Source organism: Chroicocephalus ridibundus, chromosome 2, assembly GCF_963924245.1.
Source record: "Chroicocephalus ridibundus chromosome 2, bChrRid1.1, whole genome shotgun sequence".
Lineage (NCBI taxonomy): Eukaryota > Metazoa > Chordata > Aves > Charadriiformes > Laridae > Chroicocephalus > Chroicocephalus ridibundus.
Window position 1 is genome coordinate 33,828,657 of NC_086285.1, and position 24,744 is coordinate 33,853,400.

General features: G+C 39.7%; 1 protein-coding gene across 15 annotated transcripts in view; it reads left to right on the forward strand.

The window, feature by feature from the left end:
* HDAC9 (histone deacetylase 9) overlaps positions 1-24,744 on the forward strand; it is a 487,213-nt gene that overhangs the window by 277,298 nt on the left and 185,171 nt on the right. For 11 of the 15 annotated variants that reach the window (XR_010069838.1, XM_063324965.1, XM_063324968.1 and 8 more), the window contains 5 exons: positions 3,760-3,882; positions 6,526-6,573; positions 7,015-7,225; positions 7,628-7,845; positions 16,297-16,566. Coding sequence is in view for 14 of the 15 variants with exons in the window: in XM_063324965.1 (XP_063181035.1) it covers positions 3,760-3,882; positions 6,526-6,573; positions 7,015-7,225; positions 7,628-7,845; positions 16,297-16,566 (870 nt within the window). In the remaining variant the exon portion in view is untranslated. Of the gene's footprint in view, positions 1-3,759; positions 3,883-6,525; positions 6,574-7,014; positions 7,226-7,627; positions 7,846-16,296; positions 18,926-24,744 lie in introns of those variants that run through there. The other 4 variants (XM_063324961.1, XM_063324962.1, XM_063324960.1 and 1 more) reach the window with 2 other exon arrangements.

Below are 24,744 nucleotides of genomic sequence, written 5' to 3' on the forward strand. Positions count from 1 at the left end.
CTAATCAATTTTTCATCAGATACACAGAGTACAGAAGTTTCTAATAATAGGATAAGTGTTCCAAAATCACCCAAAATATCACTTGTTTTGCTCTAATCCTGCATGACTCACGTTGCTGTTGTTTCATAATCGTTGTTGTGACATTTGCAGTAAGTGTTGTGCTCATATCTGAGTGGGTGGATAGCCACGGTTTTCATGGCAGCAAATAAAACACTTTTTGCTGGGGGAAAACAGGTTGCTATGACAGAGGGCCATTTACCAGTAAAACATGAGTCAATACCGTAAATGATTACACTCTAGTGCATAGACAAAATTAGAGCATTATCAGTAATGAAACAGACTTTTGGAGTATTTTTGCCATATCCATTTGAATAGCGAGGCTTTTAAGTGGTTTACCCTCTGGAGCAGACAGTCTGGTGGGCAGACATTTACATTTTTTTGAATGAACAAAGGTGCTCTGCAAACGCTATATTTTTGCAGATAATCTTTTACTATCACGGTTCCCTTAATGGTACTTCCAGTACCATTTGTTAAAACACTGGTCTCATTATATGAAACTTGAAAGTTAAACTCAAGATTTTAATTGCACCTTATAAATAAAATGCTGTTTTTATTAGGCCCGGTTGTCTCCAGTATCATCAAGGTTCACCGCAGTAGCTATTTGTCTCTTGTAGCACGCTGTATACTTTCAGGTCACCTGCTGTGCTGAGACTAAATCTTACTTGCATGAGAAATGCAAGCAGGATTGAGCCCCTGCACAACACGTCCCTGGAGTTCAGAGGGACAGCCTCCCTTAGTCATGCCAAGTGATTAATTTTAGGCATTCACGGCCTGGTCCAAAGCCGTTGAAGGCAATGGAAAGTTTCCAGTTGGTGTAAGCGGGCTTCAGATCATTTTCTTTCTTTCATTTGCGCTTTGGAGAGCAGCATTTCCTAGAATATCACCCGATTATACAGGAGACATAAATGACATGCATGGCAGATAAACCTGTGCTTGATTTGTGCAACTCCACAGCTCTACGTTTCTGATACTCAGCTCCTTGTGGTGCTTTTTGCAAGTGGCTAGTGGCAAATTGCATAGGCTTCTGACCAGCTGATGAGGTTGCTTCAAGGGTCTGTGAACAAAGCCTAGTTAATTACAAAAAAACCCACCCCAAAAGCATTAGGAAATAAGAGTGTAAGTAACTGTGGTTATTCAAAGCTCTGACAGCATTACTGTAGCTCCGCGACTGAGAAGTGTTAAGGCCAAACCATTTCCCCTTCCCCTACTGATGTATAAATGTACATGTAAACATGCACGTATGAAATAGCTATTCCTGCTTCTCAGCAGTTCCCGATAGCACAACAGAAGTACAACAACAACTAAACATGGTTACTTGCTGATCATTTTGCACTGTTACATTTAGTTATTGTGCCCTATTTTGAGAAAGAGGGTAACTCTGTGGACAGGCCATTTTAAGCGTCAGGAAGCAGGATCCATGAACCCAGTGAGTGCACGTATAGGGGAGCAAGTAGGGAAAGTTGCTCTTTGGGGTAATTTAGGTGCCAATCCAAACCATCAAGTCCGCATGTAGGTCGAGGACCACGGCTTAGCCGTTGTGACACTGGCGGCAGCTCCAGCTTGTGCCACCGTTTCCAGGTACGGTCAACTGTGTACAAAGAGAAGCTGCAGGTGGGGTCACGCAGTTGTGCCTCAGCATACGCAGGACCTTAATGTATGCAGGTGGACTACTAAACTGATTTTGGGAGATGAGGTTTAACTGGTGTTTAGGCTAACATTACCTGAAAATATGTTTAAAAATCGTTACTTACCAAAATGAAAATGACTGATTATTCGCGGTATTGGAAATTGGATGGAAATACACTTACTAATAAATTTGTGTTTTCAACAATAAACTCCCATGGTACATAACATGATTGATTCTGCCTCATGAAACAATCATGCCTGACCTTAATGTGGGAATGTGTTTTACTGCTATACGCCCTGTCACTGTTACGTTTTTTGATTCAAATCTTAGAAGTTAATAGTGGCATACTGAAAACCAAAAAGGAAATGTGCACTTTTGAAGTGGCTTTGTATAGATGCTGCAATTGCTACGAATTTGATTATATTCTAGGAGGCACATTAGGGCTGCTGTAGTGTCCTTTTTCTGTTAAATCTTTGTAGTCTCCCTGAGTAATATCTCCATAGTCTTGACATACTTGGTTTTATTCACGGTCAAAGTTGGATGTTATCAAGGCAAGGCACTTTTAGCTGGGAATTAATGTAATACACAAGTGAAGCTTCTTTGTTTCGTGTGCTATCTGTTGACATTCCCAAGGTACCAAAAGAAAATTACAGAGATAGACTTCTACTGTTATTGTCTCAGTGATAGGTCGTATCTCCAAACAAACTGTATGAGGAAGGTTATGTTTTGGAATAACATCCTGTGTTTTTGTGCTTAACCACTTTTCATTGATGGTCTGTAGTTGCATTGTATTAGCACAAAGTATTTTACAGAGTTAATTGATATTCCAGGTTTGTCCAGGGGAAAATCTACAGCTCCCCGCAACATGCTTGACAAGTTATTATATTTACTTTAGTCAAAGCCCGAGTGTGCAGTATCCCTCTTGGAGGTGGTCTATTATTGGAGTCCCATATGCTTTTTGTTTGGGAAGAAAGCAGTCACTGTGTCATACTGTTACACAGGGTATTCTTTTTCAAGGATGTTGTTCCCTTGGGGACCATATCATGCCAGAGTTCCTAAGTCTAATAAGACCTTTGTAGCTCTTATTGTGTTAAAGTTCTGGGAGGGAAGCAAGAGTTAAACAGAAAATGTAATTCAAGCGACTATACTAGACCACATGTTGAAAAACACGACTGTTAAAGCAGAAAGGCAAAGGCTTCAAAAAGATTCCTGTTGTGGTAATGTAACTTTTTATGTTTCTTCCCAATGAATCTAGAATGGAAGGCAGAGGGTGATCTTTGTAGAATGTCTGGTTTTACTTGACAGTAATTAAAAATATATCAGCAATTCCATGTTCTTGAAAATTATATCACAAGGCTTCAAAAGAAGTGTTAAAGATTTTAGCTTGAAGGGAATCAGGAAGGTTGTGAGGGGTATCCCACCATCAGAGGATGACAGGATTCTGGTTTTGTTTATATGCATATATAGAGAAACAAAGTACATGTTTTAAATGGCAGATGTGGCAATCTGCCTCACTTCCTTCACAAAATTCCCATGTCGATGGAAGTAAAGAATGTGCCTGAAACGTCCCCATATCGCAATCTGTGTAAGCAAATACATGGACTAGGTAGGAACCACGTATTTTACCTTACAACAACAATTCTAATAACCATGGTAAAGTAAACATACACATTCATGACACCTTTCATTCAGCTAGATCTACTCCTTAATTCATTGGCTAAGTTCCCACTGAGGTTCTGGTAGTGAAAGTGTAGTTGATGAGAAGAACTGATGTTGAGCTGATGAGAAGATGATGAGAAGGGATGGTCTAGGAATCCTCGAGATTTTCGTTTTGCATGGAAATTTGACTTACTAACCAGGCATAATCCCAGACATGTATCAGTTGCTTTCTTAAGAAAGGCAATAACAGCCTTTTCACAGGGACAGTACTTTTCCTAATCCGGAACCCTGTTGGGACGCAAACCAATGCATGATACATAATTGGCTTTCAATGTAGCGGGGTAATAAGGGTAAAGTAACCAAGATAAAAAGCTTGGAGATTATACATCTGTTGTCTTTCCCCTTTATTCCAGCAACTGGTTTCACAGCAACGCCTGTTGGTACAGGATGAATCAGTGAACTTGTTGAGTCTGTACACATCCCCTTCTCTGCCCAACATTACTTTGGGACTTCCAGCAGTACAACCTCAAATCAGTGTAAGTGACCAGTCTCAAGCCTTCCTGCCTACTTTTGTTTCTAGAAAACCTACTTTCTGCCTATTCTCTTTTTTTTTTTTTGCATTTTGGACCGTAAGTGATTCGGAGTAGGAGCCAGACCTTTCTTTGCATTGGACAACATCTGAATGTTTAAAGGCACGACTTGAAAGCAATAATAACTCTTAATCACAAATAAACAAGTGACCACGTGTAGCAGTTGGGTCACCACAACCTCATGCAGTGCTACAGGCTTGGGGAAGAGTGGCTGGAAAGCTGCCCGTCAGAAAAGAACCTGGGGGTATTGGTGGACAGACAGCTGAATATGAGCCAGCAGTGTGTCCAGGTGGCCAAGAAAGCCAAAAGTATCCTGGCTTGTATCAGAAATAGCATGACCAGCAGGACTAGGGAAGAGATCATCCCGCTGTACCCAGCGCTGGTAAGGCCCCACCTCGAACACTGTGTCCAGTTTTGGGCCCCTCACTACAAGAAAGACATTGAGGTGCTGGAACATGTGCAGAGAAGGGCAACGAAGCTGGGGAGGGCTCTAGAGCACGAGTCTTATGAGGAGTGGCTGAGGGAACTGGAGTTGTTTAGTCTGGAGAAAAGGAGGCCGAGGGGAGACCTTATCGCTCTCTACCTGAAAGGAGGATGTGGAGGGGTTGGACTCCTCTCCCAAGGAACAGGCGATAAGACAAGAGGAAACGGCCTCAAGTTGCGCCAGGGGAGATTTAGGATAAAATTAGAAAAAATTTCTTCACCAAAAGGGTTGTCAAGCATTGGAACAGGCTGCCCAGGGAAGTGGTTGAGTGACCGTCCCTGGAGGTATTTAAAAGACATGTAGATGTGGTGCGTAGGGACATGGTTTAGTGGTGGACTTGGCAGTGCTAGGTTAACAGTTGGACTCGGTGACCTTAAAGGTCTTTTCTAACCTAAATGATTCTATGATTCTGTATTGCATTTATGTATGCAAATCAGGTAACAGATTTTGGACATGGCGAGAAGTATGTGAGGAGGTGATTTAGTATAAAAGTTCAAATTATATGATCACCCCTACCTGGTAAAGTACAACAACTGTAACTTTTTATGAGATCCCATTGGCAACCTAAACTGGTCTGGAGGATAGTAGGGGAAGAATCTAGTATTCCTGCAGCTAGGTTTGTTATTTGAAGGGTGTGCTATTAATCAGACAAATAAAATCAGTGAATATGTGACGTTATTATATATGCCCTTTTTTCAGTCTGCAGCAATCACCTTTATTTAGAGCTAAATGGTAAATTAATATGTGAAATGTATGAAAACACAGACTTGGTATGTATGGAAATCCATGCTGATGGATAAGGATCTTTAGATCTATACCAAGTAACAGAAACCTAGAGGTGAAATATGAGGGCCAGTAAAATATCTGAAAATTTTGCCACTGGTAAAAACTTACCCTTTCTGATTTACAGCAAAAATATGTAAAAATACTAATATAAGTTATATAGTGGTTCTATACAAAGTGTATAAATTCTGCAGAAATTGTAGCAATTTAAATTCCTTAGAACATGAATTGGTAACTTCTATACAAATTCTGGGGGTGTAAGTACCCCTTTCCATGATGGAATAAAAATAAATCTATACAATCTACTATGATTTGTTATAAGCGCATAAGTAGCACTTAATTCCAGTGCTACTCTTAGTTTCAAGTTAAAGTTTCATGTCATTTTATGGCTTTTTCAGTACATTTAATGTTCTCACCAATAATATATTGCTGCAATCCAACATTTTAACATCAGATATAGAACGCTGCAAAGAAAATTATGTAAGCTTTAAATCAGTTCTCTAGAAGCCTTTCATGAGATATTTATAAGCAAATTATTGTTTTTAAGGGATGGGAAAATAGAACTGATCATGAAAAGTAGTTCTTACTTTTCCAGATGATTTCGTAAAAAAATTCTTAGCTATTTCACAAAAAAATATAACTATCTTCAAAGTAATTTTATAACATTAAAATGGAAATGAAAATATCTTTCATTTTCTCACTCAAATCATAAGAGCTTTTGATGTGGCCAACTAGCACCAAATATTAGTTTTGGCATTAGAAAAAACAAAGGGGTTGATTTGTGAAAGTAATGTTTATTTCTGTTACCAGAATAAGCAGTTGCAAATTGAATGTAAAGTTTACTTGGGTGTTTATTTTTCAGAGAAGGATGATAACAGAGTGTAAAGTAACCATACACCCAAAAAATAGTATTGAAAACTTTGGTTTGCCTCATTAGAATTTATGGAATTCAGATTATCAGAGATACTGTTTTTACCATAAGTGCTTATCTGAAAGCCTCAACATGCTTGTTTCTCTTAGGTTTTTATTCTTGCTGTAAAAAATGTTATGCTGCTTTAACTGCTCTTTTAAGAAATAATTTTCGTTTTAAACTAGACAATGAAAAAAGAAATATAATAATAATAAAAGAAATATATATTGTGCATTTGCAATCCTGAAGGGCCAAAACTTCCAAAACCTTTAAATCAATAACTGTGCTATTTATAAGGGCACTTTAAAATGCCACACATATACAACAGCTCTTGATGATTCTGTAGATGAGAGTTTAACTGTACAAATTTACTTTGCAAAGGTGTAAAACTTACATTTGTGCTGTCCTTCAGGGAGTCAGGGAGTGCTCCAGGAAAAGTAATAGCTTCCCACTACTACAGGTAATTACTTTGTTTTGGCGATTGGCTTGCTGTCTGATGGAAAGTTATGTGAAAAACCAAGGCTTGCCTATTCCAAACTCAATGGAAACTATTTCCTCTGATCCCCTGTTTTCCTGCACAGGAGGCTGTGGGAAGGTCGTTAGGACTTTTAAGGATAGGCCCCGTCTTTTCATTAATAATGTTCTAACTAATAGTTCCTTGTGCTTTGGCTTTTATTACTGATTTTTCAAGTGGTTTCGTTACTCAGTTTCTCACAGTGTTACATTTAACTGGCATGTTTTTCCTACCTTTTCATCTCACAGTCAAGGCGTAAGATAGGGTTGGTTGTTAACCTTTTCTTCTGTATGTATTCATAAAGTATGACATAAGACCATCTAATCAAGTAGATATAAACGGCCAGGTCTATGAAAAGCAGTTACCAGTGCCATTGTCCTTTGACAGGCTTCATCGTCATTCAAAGAAAAGCAGAAGGGAGAGACCCAGTCGCTCAGACAAGGAGTGGCCTTGGCTGGACAGTATGGGGGGAACATTCCTCCGTCCTCAACTCATCCACACGTTGCTTTGGAAGGAAAGCCAAATAGCAGCCACCAAGCTCTCTTGCAGCATCTGTTACTGAAAGAACAAATGAGACAGCAAAAACTTCTTGTGACTGGTAATGATCAAAACTTCAACAAAATAATGATTTGGTTTTAATGACATTTGTATTCACATTAGACTAAATGTGGTAATACAGATACTATACATCCTAACCGTTGGGAAAATGGAAGGGTGGGAGAAAAAACGACAGCATCTTTGTTTTCCCCCTTCAGTGATTCTGCTCCGTTAGCCTGAAAGAATTCAATGATTACGGAAAAGAGAAAATGATTACTTCATCACATTCTTTTGCAGCTGCTGAACTTCCCAGCGTGGTGAGGCACGTGGTACACGTCCCACTGCATCAGCGCTGATGCATAGTTCTGCAACATACACCCTCTTCTCGCCAAAAGCTTTCTCTCCTATTAGAACTATTAGTTTGTTGTTCTTCACACAGGAGTGAAATGTCCCTGTTTTGCAGGAGCGGTTCCTCTTCATCCACAGTCTCCTTTAGCAGCAAAGGAGAGAGTCTCACCTGGCATAAGAGCTGCCCACAAACTGCCTCGCCACAGGCCCCTGAATCGAACCCAGTCAGCTCCTCTTCCTCAGAGCACTTTGGCCCAGCTGGTCATCCAGCAGCAGCATCAACAATTTTTGGAGAAGCAGAAACAGTACCAGCAGCAGATCCACATGAATAAGGTGAGTTCCCAAAGAAAGGGATTTCCAATAAACGTAAAGGTTGAAAACTAATAAGGAAGTTTAGGTACTGGTGCCATGTGGTCGTGGACAGGAGACAGCTTCTTGCATGAGTATCTCGTTTATGCACAGTTGGCATAAACATTTGTGTAGATCTTCATTTTCAGCTTTCTGAAATATGCTGCAAAGGTAATTTGTGGTTCTTGACATCAGTAAGAATACAATTCAGCAAAATAGGGTTCAAAGCATCATACAGGTTTAAATTGCAGGTGGTTTCCTGTTGAATGGTAAAGGATGCCTTAAAGATTACTAGATTTCTATCAAAGTTTTTAGTGCGCACTTTCAAGTTTCAGCACTAATTCCATTCAGCTGCCTTTAAATTGTATTTTAAACTTTCTCATTGTGGATTAGCATTTGGAGTAAATGTATATAACTCATTTGATCTCAATCGGCTGCTTAAATTGATCTTTTTTGTGTAAGAAACTTATGCATCTGGAGAAATTTTTAATCAGCTTTTATCAATCCAACTTTTTCTCTGTAAGTCAATTAGTATCATGAAAGTTTGTTTTCTATATGGCGATAAAAAATTACCATATAAGGAGAAAGAGAAGAATGTGCAATTGCTAATATCAGATAGAGAACTGAGTTGTGCCCCTCTTTCACTGTAGAGTAATGCCTTATTCTGAGGGAGGAAAAAGAATAAAAGGGACCATCCATTGATAAACAAAGAGCAGCAGAATCTAAATAGAAGCTAATGCTTCTACAACAAATGTGATGCTGTTCCCTGCTCTAAAAGGAAGATATGCAAGTAATTAAATGCTTTTATCTGGAGAACTTTTTTCTGCTCTTACTACATAGCTTTCCAAAACTTGTTTGCTGGAACTCCTCTATCCTTCAAAGATATTAATCGTGCATCTATAGTTTTCTTCTTTTGTTCAAGGGTTACTTAATAACTATATATAAGAGGCAATGGCAAAGAAAAACAGATTAAAAGTGGGCATTCAGCCCCTGTACCTAAGAGAAATGAAAAAAAATCCACCTTACTGGGTGAACTTCCCAGGGGGTACTGATTCTTTGGAAGCCACTAAGAATTCCCAACAAAATTAGAAACAAACCTAGAGTTTAAGTACATAGTTTGTACAGTGGTTTGGTTATTAAATCTTGTCTTAATTAGGAAAAATGAAGACCAGAAAACTTCAAAGTTCAGAGCTGATCCTTGCACGTTAACCCCTCTCAGCTTGGGTGTTTTGATTACTCAACTAGGACTCCAGTTGGCTTTTCTTTGAGTATGCATTCCATATGTTTAATCAAGATGGCATATGTATATCTTGTAGCCTCAGGTTTTGAAAATATTTCACCTGCCCTCAATTGTCTGAAAAGAAAAGAATTTTTACTGATAAAGTACTGAGTCTTTGTGCTCTTTGTAGATATTCACTACAAACCGATCAGTTCATGCATTCCTTACAACGCAAAGAACCCCACTAACATGTTTTTGTTAGATCATCTGCTTATTGACGTAAATTCTACCATAGCATTGGAGGATATGTGTTGTGCCATATAGGTACATTTGTCCTGAAAGTGAAAATTAAACTGGAGTCGCATAAACATATTTCTAGTCATATAGGACAAGGAATGCATTGTACCTCACAAGAAGGTGGGTTTGGGATAATGCTTGTTTCAGTAACTTCTGTTTTTTTCTGAGTTAAACTGCAATGAAAATATATGTTAAGGAGAATATTTCCCTCTCATACTTGAAATATGCTTTCATTTTGACATGGTTATTTGTGATAAAGAGACAAAATAATTCCTTCCTTTAAAACCTAGTGAACCTGGCTTTTATTGTGTATGTAGGCTATGCACATATGCAAATAGAAATTTAAGTTTATCCTAGCGCATTTTGCTGCCTTGAACCTCCATACCCTACTTCCTTTGCCCCGGTAGCTTCTCAGTCTCCTTTATCCCTCCTCCCAGAGCAGCTAGCCTTCGTCAGGAGCACGGTAACTCATCGGAGCAGCAAACACCTTAGGAGGAATAGGATCATGCTGCAGCCGCAGCAGCAGTGGATTATCTGAGGATGTGGGTGGTTTATCAGACTTCACAGTTCTCAGCATCTAGGTTCTGCCACAGCGCCGTTCTCAGAAGAACCATGTCAATGAATAGTACTGAAAAATGTCAGTTCTCTAATCAGGTTTCTGTCCTCTGCGAGTATACAGAAAGCCAGGGGGTTTTCTTACATACTTAAAAGATGAAACCTGATTTTTGAAAATTGGAATTTAAGGGTAGCCCATACAAAAGACAGTGAGAAAAGATCAAATCAGGGAGTGGCTTTTATGTACTGAATTTTAAAATATATTCTTTACCCCTTTAACTTAAATGTTCAGATTGAACACCTGTGGCCTACCTAAGGTTTTTGAACTCTGCTAGCACAGTGGAATATGCTTTGTTCATTCTTAAAACTTGCCTCTATTTACAGTTGAAGTTAATTCTATAATTTCATGGCTTTAAAATCAAACTTAAACTCTGCAAAGCAGGGTTATTTGAGCCTTAAAACAGCAGATATTCTAGGTCATGTGGCAAAGCAACCCAATATATTCTCATTTCTTAGGACAAGTTTGGGCCTGTATCAGGTGAATGCATGCACTTGTTTCCATTGTTCTGTCTCTTCTGTTCATAGGCTGTATAATGAAATCTGCACAGAGGTATAATTCCCTCCTTTTCAGTAATTTTGGAGGGTTTTTTAATAAGGAATACTCAAACATTCTCTTAAACGTTTTGGTGAGAAAGACCAGAACCATTTTAAGCTGACAAGATTATTAAATGCCAGTTGATCAAGAGCTTAGAACTAGCTAATACCTTCTTTTTCTTTTCCATTTCTCTTTCCTTTTTTCCTTATGTTTAGGACTTAGGTACTTAAGGCTTTAATATATTTCAACTGAACCCAGTATTTGAATGTTTGCCCTGAACTAAGGTGATATAACATGTGCCAGCACTCCTTGAAAAATGTTTTTGGTCAGGTCTTTTTGGCGGACATATGGGTGAATCTTACTGTAACAACAAAAAGAGGAAGAGAGCAACCCACCCCATTGATCTTGTATTTATTTTGTATTAAAAAACCATTTCTCTTCTTTGAGAAAAGAATATACTTCAGCACCAAGCCGGTGCTGCTGTGAGGGTGATAACAAGCAAAATCTCACGCAGGTCAGAGGTAAAGAATTCCCCTGGATCATTTCCATTCTGAAAAGAAACAAATCATTGCCAAGAGGTGTGCCTCTGTCCTTAATAACAAAGAGAAGATCCCCTATGGATTATTTCTGGTCAGCTGTCAGATGCCAGGCTTTTGATGTGGGAAAGGGTATATGTCTCCACTGAAGTCTGACATTTATACCTGCGGGATCTAGTACGCTGACCTTCGGAAAACATTCTGCAAATGTTGACATCCCATCCAAAAGTAGGTAGAAACCCTCATCCCAAGTTTCTGGGGAAAAAAATAATAATGAATTTGCAGTAACCTGAACTCCGCTTGTCTTAGGGAAGATCAGCTTTGCCGTTGTCAGCTTTAATATACTTCTGTCCGAATGACAGCTTATTTCCTCATAAGGCCCTTTGATCACCATTGCAGATCTTCATTTTGCTCAATAAAGGGAGTCCAAAGTCTGAAACCCCCAGTTAAAATTGTTAAACGGGTACCAAAAGACCACTACTACAATAAAAACCTTAAAATCTTGATGTTATTTGTGTATCTCTGTATCTAGAAAGCTTTGACCCTGCCACTTGGAGAAAAAAAGGTGCTTTTGTTGTAACTAATGTAAGTGCAAAGCCCCTAGCAGAAGTCTGCGTTCAAGAAAATCTCAGAAATCGTAATGTGAAGAGTACATGAACAAAGTCTCCTGTCTTTAAATGGTATTTTTGTCACGTATGGTGAATAAAGGCCTGCCTTCGCTGAAGCTAAACTTGCACTGTCTTCACTGGGACCAAGCTTTTATTTGGTCACTGTGAGAACCCTACAGTTGTTCTTAAGATAATGTATTCGTAGCATTTTGACTGTTTATTTTCAATGGTAAAATCCTCCTCTGTGTCGGAGTAGTAAAGGTTAAAATAATGGGGCAGTTGGTAGTGTGCACTGAAGTATGGGAGCAGTATGGATAATGTTAAAGCTTGGATAAGGAGTACCTGAATTTCAGTTTTCATTCCAGGATGTTAATTGGCTTAAAGCATCTTTGTCTAGAGAACCAGTGATTGGGCAAGACTGTGAGGTAAAAAATCCATGACGAAAAATATATAGGAAGCAAAAATTCATTAGTGCTTTGGGTGGTGATCATAATTTACCGATATCTGTTAATAAAAAATGAAAAAAAATATGGAATTTTCTGTTGATTTATTGATGGAAAAAAATAGGAAGATTATTTGTTGTCAAAGGGAATATTGAAAAGATGCAGTTAACCCCATATTAATCATTCACATCTCTGAATGATATTTAATGAAATATGGAAGACTGGATCAATCTTTACTCGCTGGAGTAAATGAACCTAGTTTCATTAAACATATTACAACTGAGGTTTTGGCTTTCCAGCTTACACCTCTGACTAGCATCTTCTGAAGGTGAGAGGTAGCACATTTCTTCTTTCAAATATTGCTTGCAGCAGGGGATTATTTGGACAGAACTATAGCAACAGTTGACTGTGTTTGGAACTCAAAAAGGCCCCAAGCATTTTCTCCATTATTGAGAACCAATGTTTAAGCCATAATGCAGAAGAATGATTTTGAAAGATAAATACATTCCTTAGAAATGTTGTACTACATAAATAACAGAGACAACAGTGAGCAGGTGCCAAATTGTTTCAGTACAGCTCAGCACATACATAGCTGGTCAAAGTAATCTCATAGCCGTAGGAGAGAAGGAGAAAAAGTGAGTTCCATAAGTGTATACATACGTTCTTAGAAAGGACTGCCATGTATTTAAAATGAACAATTAATTCAGGAAAGAAATGTGTGGGGTGGCTGTTGCAGGATTTTGTGCTGTGTCTCTTTGTAAAGACATTTTATTTGAAATACTGTATTTTACAAAAGCTTACCATTACAAAGGAGAAACAAAGGCAGGGGCTGTGACTGAAGGGCCTATAAAATGGTCCATTGCAATGTCCAGGTTATTTAAACTTAGTCTTCCATTTTTTGGCACAAGCAAGCGTGTTAGATTGTGTTTGATGTCTTTTTTTGGTTGCACTATTGCAGTTATACAATGGAGTTGATGTCTGTAAATGCTTCCTGTCCTGCTGCCACTATTTACTTTGGCTCATGCATATCCTTTACAGTTTAATTTCCTGAAAATAAAAGGAAAACAAGTATAGGTTACATTATCATGAAACCATTTTTTTAGTGACTCCTTTAGTTGGAATGGCGATAACAGTAAAGTGTACTGCTGTACAATTCTAATTCATTGGTGAAATAAGCCATGGTCTTACTGTTTTTAAATGTAGTCTTATTAAAATTCAGATTAAGCCATCACTTTTTCAAAGTCAAAAAAATGCATTAAAATGAAGAGAAAGTCCTGACGTACCTACAGATAAATATAGAAAAAAAAAAAAAGCAGGGATTTAAAGTGAAAGCTTTAAACATTAAGTTTAGCAGAAGTATCCAGCTGCACAGTGAAAGGACTTGAGCAGTGGTTCATTCAGGACTCATTTTCAGCTATATAATCCAGCGTTAGATAAGATAGAAATATTGACTCTAAACTGATATCTTTGCGTGTCTCCAGATACGTAATTTTCCATGGTAGTACCAGGAGATAGAATATAAAATAAAATGTTTCTGACTTAGGAGAAGTGAACAGTCTCCTGGTAATGCTACTAATGTAATTACTGGGATAAGATGGGGCCAAGCTGCCTTTAAAAACCACTTTAACAAATATGGAAGCGTGGTGGTGATACAGAGAAAGCAGTCAGCTGTAGCTTAGCAGACTGAGCGGCAGGAGTGGTTTTCAGGTGCTGGGTCCCCCGTTGTACCATGCCATCTGCTCGTTTTTGTCATGCTCCGTCATATGAGAGGACATGACTGTAGTGCCTCATAGCCCTTTGCCTCAAAAAGGTCACAGTGTAAAGGATGTTTTTAATAAGATTTTGTAGTAAAGACATAAAGACTTTCATTTCACAGAGTTTTAGAAAATTTAATTTGTTTAGCTCCTCCTGTTGCTGAAGTCTGGAGCAAATCCCCTGCTGACTTCCATGGCGTGGGATCAGACCCCAAAACAGGAACACCGCAAATTGAAATGCACACAAATACCACTCGAGTCCCCGCAGCCCCCTTACGTGTGCTTGCTGATTACACTGTGACTTACTCCACTGATTACATGCAAAAAGCATTTGAAGGTGTTCCGCGTATAGATTATGTACTGCAGGCCATCATGTGTTGCCTCAGAAAGCCCAGCAGCGTATCTGTGCCACACAGCAGCATGAAGAAGAAAGAGCCTGACATAAAAGTGAAAAAGCATAAAAGAAAAGAGAGCAGTAATGAGCTAAATATGTGTCTGAACTTTGCTGTGGACATGCAATCATTTTCTCTTGGTTTCCCCTCCACAAGAACCCACCTGATGTCAAGCAACTGGCACACGGAATGGTTTACAGATGGATCAGCATCAGTGACTCTCGTAGCTGTATATGATTATCTGTCACACAGATGTTTCAGCTTGTATTTGCTTGCTAGCAGCCAGCCGAGCAGCCAGACCTGCCTTTCTTTCCTTGCTTGAGGAGTGGAGAGGGCTCGCCCACAGATGTTTAACAAAGCGCCAGAGAGGAGCGTACCCGGGCTGAATACACGGAGTTAGCTCCAGTGCCTTCTTGCTCAGCGTCATCCCCTGAGGAGCAACCGGAAAAGATTTATGGGTTTGGTCTGAGAAATTGTCCAGATGCTGCTTAATAAAAGAAGACACTCTGCATTAGCTGCAGTAGTAAGGATTCCCCAGCTTAGAGCGTGCCACCTGCAGCATGCAGGATACACATGTTGTGATTTGCCAGTTACTGCGGTAATGAAAAGGGATATTTTGTTTGCTTCCTTTTAGTAAGCCATTAAACTTCCATCACTGCCCTGAAAATGAAGGTTTGCTGTGACCGAAACGTGTAGATATCCACTGTGGAACTTGTTTCTCCACTGGTGCGGGGCTTATGCGTCAGAGCATCAACTGGAACTGTACAAACACATCTTTCAACTCTTCTTGTTGACTTTGTGGGAGTTCCTGAATCCAGCTGTAGCTTCTTGATCATAGTTTACGTGACAGCCCTGCCCTTCACTAGGGTGGCAGTTTTCTTTATGCATTTGTGAGCCGAATGAAACCAGACTGTCCATGGTTTGTGACAAACTAGCTCTGCTGAAGCCATCCAGTACCTCAGTGTATAGCACTAGCTAAAACTCAGTTTGAAAGAGTTGATAGGTATGGGGGGAGGCAGATGGGAGGAGGGAAGTTTGTGTGGTAAAAGGTGTTTTTTTTCCCCTCTCAGTATATTTGACCTTGGTGATACGAATCAGTATTTGCTTGAAATCAAGTAGGCAAGTTGAATAAATGATAATTACTCAACTTGACCCTGCAGGTGCTTACTCACTTGATCTGCGTCTCTTTCAACAAACAGGGTTGGGTTTTTTTCAGTTTTGGCTTTTTTGGATTACACTTGGGCTATTTGGGAATACATTTGCTGCATCTTAAATAGTAAAACATAAACTATACTTGATTGTAGTGCTCAAGCATCTGGCACCTCAGCAAAGCTTTATAATGGCAGTTAATGGTTGTAAAAGCGGTATTGTCTGGGTAGCTGTGTTGTATCATCACTGCTGAAACAGGGATACCTGTAACGTGCACAGCAAAAGCTTTAGTCTTCCCAGTCAGGGGCAGACGTGCTTGTAGTGTGGCATCTTTGTGCCACAGGAGAGGTGGCTGACACCAGCTCTTCGTCACCGCTCCTTTGTTGACTTTTAGTGCCTTCATGCTTTAATTGATAGAAAAGCTTGTGTGAATGTTCCCTCACTTGCTTATAACAAAATATTAACCAGATTACTAATTTTGTTATATCTTAGAGGTCCTTTATAATTTCGTGTTGTGGAAATGAACTGTAATATAGTAAAATAAATGTCTGCTTTTATGGTTGAAGAGTATGAAAGCAGACTAATTTCTTTTGATTACCAGCTGTAAGAGTGTAACAGATGTGTAATGTTTTCAGTATTCTGCCTTGTTTTTAGTTTAGTGTTATTGTGTAGCCGTCTCTCCGTACACGGTATTTTCTGCTGCAGAATAACAAGTGGACTTTTTGCTTAGGCACTTTGGTTCTTTTTTATTTTCGCTGTACATTAATATTTTAGCGATGCGTAGCTAGCTGGGTTTGCTGCGGCAGCTTTGATTTTGTCCGTGCAAATCTAGTACTTCTCGGCATCAGTGAAAGGAGTCAATAGCTGTTCCCCTCTTTCTCTTTCCAGATGCTCTCTAAGTCCATTGAGCAGCTCAAGCAGCCTGGCAGTCACCTGGAGGAAGCTGAGGAAGAGCTTCACGGCGATCACGCCATGCAGGAGGAGCGAGCTCCCGCCAGCGGTGCCAGCGTTAGGGCCGAGAGCAGCAGTGCTGGTGTGGATGACAGAATAGGACAGCAGGTGGGGGCTGTGAAAGTCAAAGAGGAGCCACCGGACAGTGATGAGGATGTTCAAACCCAGCAAATGGAATCTGGGGAGCAAGCTGCTTTTATGCAACAGGTAATAGGCAAAGATTTAGCTCCAGGATTTGTAATCAAGGTTATTATCTGAACATCACGTGCATTTTCCAGGCTTTGATAAGCATTTGTGTTTTGATTCACTGATCTAGCAAATCCCGATTTACCGCTCAAAGAATCTAACAAAGGCAGAAGTGTTGTATGCACACTTGAAAACATAGTGAAGCTCATCCTAATGGCCACTAATTGAGAAAATACCTGTTGCAGTCAATTATTCTACATAAATCTTTGCGTAATAGCTGATAGACTTTGTATTAGCCCAGGATTACATTACATCGCTTAGTTCTAGTGAAAGAGAACTCGTATCACCTAGCTTGTTGAGATCAGCAATTGCTGGAATTAGTTTTCCAGACCTGATTGATGAAACGTTCTTCTTCGCTGATTTTGAATCCTCTGACTTTTGCTTTCAGCTCTCTGTATATACTGTATCATACTGTAGTCTCGAACACTGTTAACGTTAGGGTATTTTTTCCCCAGTGGACAGGTACTGACTGCTGTATCGGTGGTCCCAGGCTGGTGTATAAAGTATAATTTAGAGAAGAATACAAGGTGGATGTAAAGAGGCAAGGCAAGGCACTGTTTAAAAATGGCATTGTTTTCTTATTTTGCACTGCTTAGTTAATTTTTCATTCTGTCTTATTTGATGATACTGTCCACAGAGACATCCTTAAATGAAGCAGATGCAAGTACTGGTGAGAAGCAAAACGCAGCATTAGGTTCCAATCAGTTATTAGGATATTGCAGGAACAGCACAGAGCTGTTACCACTATCATCTGATATCCAGTCACTCGTTTTTTGTTGTTGTTTTTGTTTTTTTTTTTTAAATAAAGACAAGTTGTACAATACCGCATAACTTTTACTGCTAGGTCTCATGGACGCATCCTAAAACAACGCCTGTGCCTAAAATGCCAACTTGGCAAAAGGCAAGTTCAGGTTGCCGGCAGGCGTTTTCACCCAAGCTGGCGAGCGCGGCGCGTGTGTGCAGCCGGCGTCCCTCTCCCTCGCTGTAGGATCAGGCAGAGCAAGGCTGGATGCAGGGGAAGGCCCTGTTTATTTAAGTCAATACTCTGTCAGGTCCCCGCTGTTCTCCTGCAGAAAAGTGATTTTGGGAGGGGGGACAGGAAATGCCTTATGGAAACAGGAAGCCCAAGTGATTCATGTGCTGAGGAATGCGGGGCTGGCTGCGGGGGGGTGGGGGGGACGGGGCAGCGCTCCCTCTGTTTTTAAAGGCACTCTATGAATTGATTTATTGTCAAAGAAAATAACAAAGCGAGTAGGGAAATTGTTAAGGAAGCTTTCCAGTGAAACATTTCCTTCATATTCCCTTTTGATATGTTTACCTTGTTTTATAGGTTTACTTTTGTTAAGCTAGTTAAAGATTCATTGTATTAAGATCCCCTTTAATATGGATAATCCCAAACTGACCTGGAATCCTTGTCAGGTTTTTTTTCTATTAAAAATATTTATATTTCTAAAGCTGAGGTATTTTAAGGTGCAGTATCCTGTTTCAGAAGAGATAGATGTTTTGCCAAATGTAGAAATTGTTCTAAAATATGTTATTAGCATGTGTTGTTTACATTATGCTCTAATACTATTAAATCTCTTATAAAATGTTGCAACTTCTAAAGATACATTATCCTTTTTCCTAGAAGGTCTCCAAACACATGGACTATATCGTTCCTATAAAATGAAAGACCTCCTGAAACATAAAGATCATCTTAGATAGGAAAGATTTATTAATTGAGAAAATACAGGTGATTTTTATTTGTGCTTCATATTTGAACAGAAATCTTTCTCCATTTTGGATGAAAAAAATGACATTCACATTCAAAAAGTGAAGCATATAAAAATGAAATTACATGTTTTTCCCATTCTGTATGAGTTTAATTTTCTTCGAAACCTGACTTCAGCCTCATCAAAAAGGGATAGTGCATCTTTTAAAATACATTTTATTTGGGGAGAAACTTGCAAATGAGAAGACTTTTGTACAATATCACTTCAAAGACATGTATTCACAAAGGACAAAAGATATTTTTATAATGTCATTCAGGTGAGAAACCCCAATACATTAGTGGACTTTAATTTCAGAATCTTTCAAATTTGGATAAAATTTAAATAGAGAAACTACCTGGAACCAGTGAAAAGGAAAACTGGGTTTAAACAACCACATTTCTAATTGATAATTGTCTCTTACATTTTAAATCTACTGTATTTATTATAATTTACACCCTTAGAGGTGATCTCTTGTTTTGTGTTGTAAATATATTCTGTTTGTATGTTCCCTTTTTTTGCCTTCTGATATAAGTCTCTTCCTTTCTCAAATAAAGTTTTTTTTTAAAAGATCCCCTTTCAGATATCTGACTTTGTGTAAAGTTGATAACTTAGTTGTGCTTTTGCTTTGTATAACCAAATATGTTCGCTACACGTTGTTGAAACAATTCAGGCTTTCAGGAGCAAGGTTTTTATTACACGATTCTTACAATGATTACACAAAGTCTTTTTTTTGGTCTCTTGTTTTATCCTGCATCAGCCATTATAAGTTTTAGTGAATGTGGAAATAGTATTGATGCATGCTCATTTTCCCATCATGGCATCTGTCTTGAACGTGTGATCATGTATTGTACCATACAGGAAAAGTAAAGGTGAATCCCAGCTTCTTGGCTCCTAATTATCCAAAATTCAGATGAACTGAAATAATTTCCATGACATTTCTAAAATCTGCCTAGAACCCAAAAGGTATTGATCTGAAACTGAGCTTATACTGACCTCTTCGGTGTTCCTCAAGGCCTTTGCAAAACTAGAGTCCGCCTGTAAATATGCTGGGGAGGGAGGGAATCCACAAACTTTGCAGATTTTAAAGCAATTGTGTAAGACAGTCAAGTCCTGCTTTGGAAGCACCTCAGCACTTCCATCAAGACGTTAAATGCTTTACTGGTTTGTGATATTTCCTGAAGCTTGCTTCAGATCTACAGAGAGAAATAGTTTGTACTGCAAACCTATCTATCTCTGTTGCTGAAATACATGAATTATTACTACCAAAAGAGTTCAGATCATCACTGCGTTCTGGCTCTTCTAACCCTTCATCTGAATGGCAAAGGCTTTTAACAACTTCCACTCCGGTATAATTTTAACTAAAATAAAATGCTTTCTGCAACATAAGCATGTTAAGAATAAATATTTCCGTAAATCAAATTTAACTACTTTCAGTGATATAACAGCAAAGTAATGTTTCGTCAGTCACACACACAAAAATATTAGATAAAAACTCAAGTTTTAGGTTAGGAAACTTAACTAGCATTAACAGTACAACATTCATACTGCTTGCCCTGTTGATTATTATGTATTTAGAGTTTTGTGCCGCTAAGTAAATCATGTTTTCAACAGGGGTTTTATTGAGATGCCTTTTGTTTAAATACTCATGTCGGAATTAGAAGAGCAGCCATAAATGTTTTCAATTTACAGCATTCCAGTTTTGGAGGTTACACCTAGATTTTTTTCTAAATTATTTGTTTACCATGCATCAAAGCACCCATAATGAAGAAGGCAATCATAATTCAATACAATTCACAATTCCTTTTCCAGGAATGATGCGCATCTCTTTTTTTTTTTTTTGGAACAACAGATGTTTATTCTGTCTTGTTTTCCAAAAGCTAACGCCAGCATACCTGCCAATTTAGAACTAATTACTACTAAATGAGGGAAAACGCTTCGGAATATTTATATGCTCAAGACAGACACACATTACTGGAATGTAGGTAGTGTAACATTAGCTTTTTTTCATCTTCCGGCATTAACAAAATAGGATTAAAAGCTGAATGCCTCAGCAAAGCAGGAGCACTCCAGGCACTACCACCACTCATCCTTTCTATTCAGCAGTTCATTCATGCACTGTCTTCATTCCATCTTCATTATCATCAGGATCACTAAGACTTATTCCATGTTACTTAAGCCAACTATATATACCCTGTTTTTATCTTCACTGGCATTCTGAGGTAAAAAATTCTATAAACATTAGTTCCAAGCACCAATCTAAAAATGTTTACTTATTTCTCCCCCTTATGAACACTTCACAATTTGCGGCCAAAATTAGCTAAGCCAAGTTAATTTCCTTATTGTATTCTTTCCTACTAGCAGCATGTCCTACTTATCCACTTAAGAGATGTTTGTTTGCTTTTCATTTATTTGTTTAGTTTCTGATTTCCTTATGCAGTTCCCATCATCTGGGTGGCAGCGGGGCTTCTGTACCTCATTTCTCAGTGGAGGAATACAAGTTTAGAACATCATATACTGAATTACTGTTCAGGCAAACGGAAGAGGAGCATCCTGGATAAAGTTATCTTTCCTATTGCGCGATCCCAGCGATTTTTGTGGCATTTTACCATGCCATTAGGTAGCTGCTGTGCTTTGAATTTGGTAGGCTTTGTGCTTTGCATTTGTTTTTTGCTCTTTTAACTCAGCTTAATTTGGAATTAGCTTTAAAGGTAAAAATTACAATTAGCCAGCAGAAAGACTGGGTTTCTTGGCCACGTTCACACACTGACACACACAACAGGACTGGGAAGGGGCATCCTTCAGGCATGTCCTGGTTTCTGGTCCCCATTTACTAAGCTCAACTGTCACACTCCTTTTGCTTATTTTGCTTCTGTCCCCGTAACTCATCCAGCCTGTACAGGATGACGTCCTTGGCTGCCCGTGGCTACGCACAGCCAGGGGAGACCCCCAAGGGTTACTTCAGCAGCAGCTGACAGTTAAAAAGGTACTAGCTTAGTAACTTGAAATCATTCTTCAGCAATGTCTAGTTCTCTACCTGGGGGCCTCAGTCACTAAAGTTGTTCCGACAGACCAGATACTTACTTTTAAGCGATTCAGTGCTTTAATTAGCTGATTAAATGAGATGTTTTGAAACTGGCTGTGGAGCCTTTGTGGCATTTGCTTTACTTCGCATTTCCATCATTGCCTTGAAGTGACTGTATTGACTCTTAAGTTAATTCAGGGCCCATAGCCCTGAAATACAAGGGAGGCTGGTTGGAGGACACACTCTACCTCTCTGCACTCTTGCTCCTTCCAAGGTGGTAGCACATTACAACATTTTCTATGTTTCTATTAACATTTTCGTTCTATGATTTGTGGCCTTGAGAAGTGCTGTGAGGAACAGGAGAAATGGAAATGTAAGTTTTGGACAATGTCAGACTTCCAAACAAACCTTCCACCACCTCGTGTCCCTCCATGAGGTTTTACCCCCCGCTTTTACATCTACTAGCTCAACGCACCTTTTTTTTTTTTTTTTTTTTTGTAGCCTACCTTAGTTGTCTCCTTTCACTGTGCGGCCAGTTTGATAGGCACTAACCTTATGCCTTTCTGCCCTTCCCCAGGTCTCTGAGTGCACAGTCCTCCCAGTACAACCCCTGCGTAGTGCGAGCTCTGCGCTGTGATCTCTGGGATCAAACTTGAGCCACAGGCTGTCAGGATGGAGCGAGGGGGCAGAGCGCTGTGTAGTTGGGCTTGTTTTGTGAAAATTTTTCATTCATCTACATGAGGGGACGCTCCACCTGAATACTTAGTCAGCTTTATCTCATCTTTACTCTTAAGGTCCTGTCCATCTGTATAAAGTTTTTAACTGTAGTCTTTAAAAATGTAGTTTTTTAGCAAATGCTGCAGGAAGAATGATTTTTTTTTTTTTATACCACTTCTATGTGAAAATGCTTAATAATGATAATATTTACAACTAATTTTTCTTTCCCGGTTGGATTTGAAAAGGATCCATTTTTTGAGAAAGTATCAAATCTACTTTCTTAATAATCACCAAGGAGATGATTATTTTTGTTTGGCTTTCCCATTGCGAACTTGTAAACTTTCAGTTGCAGAGGCAATAAGACTTATTTTATCACAAAATTAAATCAAGAACTGAGTTGTCCGACCAACCACATGGTGTTACGAAATGGCAAAATTATTTGATGTCACTGATACCTGCACAGAATAATGTTGAGAGCGCATTTCTGGTTTTGTTCCAGATTTTTTTTTACGCTTCTTTTCCTCCTTCAGATAGTTATGATACAGCACCTCCGTATGTCTGTTACTGCTCCCTTTTGTTAGAGAAAGCAGCGTGTGAGGAGACCGCTGGGGCAACACTAGGTAAAATTACTTAATCAGGGGTACCTAACTAGCGGGAATTGAAAGTCTGTAAGTCCAGATCCCAGTAATTATCACTTCACATTTTGACAGTCAGATGATACTACTTCCATACCACCGGGCAATTTATTATTTCCTGTATCAGACGGCACGAGGTTTTATTATTATTGTCATTGAGGAGGATTATGTGTTCTTGGAACGCTGCTTCTTTAAATGCTTCACTTTTGGAAGGATTCTGGTTTGACCTCTGAATGTCTGTCTCTCTGTCAGACACACGTGCGTGCGCGCACACACACGTTTTCATTTTCTTCCCTTAAAATATGAGAGTGAACAAATGCCCGCCTCAGTCTACTGCTGGCTAAATCTTCATAAAGCTCTGTTGTTTAATGGCCTGCAAGGGCAGCTCAGACCGAATGCCTCTGAGACGTAGGTGCTCTAATGCAGAAAGCAGCGCATAATCTGTCTCCTCTCATGTTCTGGCCCGTGACCTTTGGATCCCCAGGAGACCAAGGAGGTCTTTCTGTTCATACTGCCTGTATTTCCTCAGCAAAGGCTCCTGTGAAAATTACAGCTCTGAGATCGCAGCGATGGCTTAAGATGATTTTGCTCAGGTTCGCTGTAAAGCAGCTATGAAGCGTGGAGGATTCACTCTCCAACCCTTTCCAACAGTGATAGTTTTTAGGTGGCAGCTTGCAGATTCTTAAAGCAGATCTCTATTATTGAACAGACCCGAAAGGAGCACCGGGCAGAAACTGGGCCATGCTCATCCCTGTGCGCAGAGGGATAACTACTGAGACGAGCTGCGTCTAAGGCTTGCTCTCCTAGATCTTTCTTTACTGAAAATGCAAGTTGAAGAGTTTCTACACAACCGAGAGCATGGCTCTGTCACTCAGTTACCTGACTGCACGCAGGGACAGGCGATGATCAGGTTTCCTCATTTCTCACCTGTTTTGATACATTTTGACACCGTGCCTTGGGGCATTAAAGGCTCCCAAGCTCAACAGCACATCCCTTGGCATCTTCCTTTTTTTGTAGAACTTTCTGGTTCTCACCATTTACCTACATTTGTACCTGTCTTCTGTCATAGTTTCCCAATAGTCTCTGCATCTCAAACCAGGACAATTTTAGTTTTCTGAAGCTACTTGCAGAGAGCCTCACAGCTTCCCTCTTAGTGTTTCTGACAGAAAAACAAAAATGGCAGCAGTGAGTACAGGTGCCATCACCACAGTCTCAGTCCAGGGACACCTCACTTGAATAGCTCTGGTTTGGCCATTTCTGCAGGTATTTAGGCCTTGCTAAGAATGCTAATGATTTCAGTTAAAATACATGCAGCATTATACCGTATGTGAGCGGGGTTTTTTCTTAAGAATCTCAGGCAACACAAACATAGGCAGCACAGGACCAGCAAGAATAAAAGGGACAGGAGCAAGATTTGTTCCTGCAGCAAGAGCTTGCGGATGAGCGTGGGGGCTGTTACTTGTCCTTGTTGATGGATAACGCTCTAACCAAGCAGGCTGCTCATTTTCCCAAGTCCTCTCTGAGAAGCTGGATTTCAATCGGCTGTTTTCAAGTTAGTTAGGTACTATTATATGTCACTATTCTAGTAGTTTGGACCTTCCTGTAAAAGAAGCAATCCTTTCTTTCACCTCTCTGGCCCTTTGCCTCCAGCTTTTAATGAAAGAAAAAAGACTCAAAGCACATAAACTCAGTTTCATTTTCAAGTTCTGCTTTCGTGCGAGGACCTGTAATTTGGGAAGAAGCTGCATCAGGGATGAGCTGAGTGGGAGGAGTTTCGCAGCTGGCACACTGAAGCCCATGCCCGTTCCCAGCTCCATCTGGGTCCAGCTCTGTGAGCGATCCAGTAGCCTCACTGTCAGGCCTTGCACAGTGTCATTGGCAAGTGGTTCCTGCAGCCGTTGACCACCAAGATGCTTTCAGGCTGTGAAACTGGTCGGTATAAAACACATGCAGTCAGGGAAGAGGCAGCGGGGTCAGTCTGGTGGGACGCCATAACGACAGGAGCACAGCATTT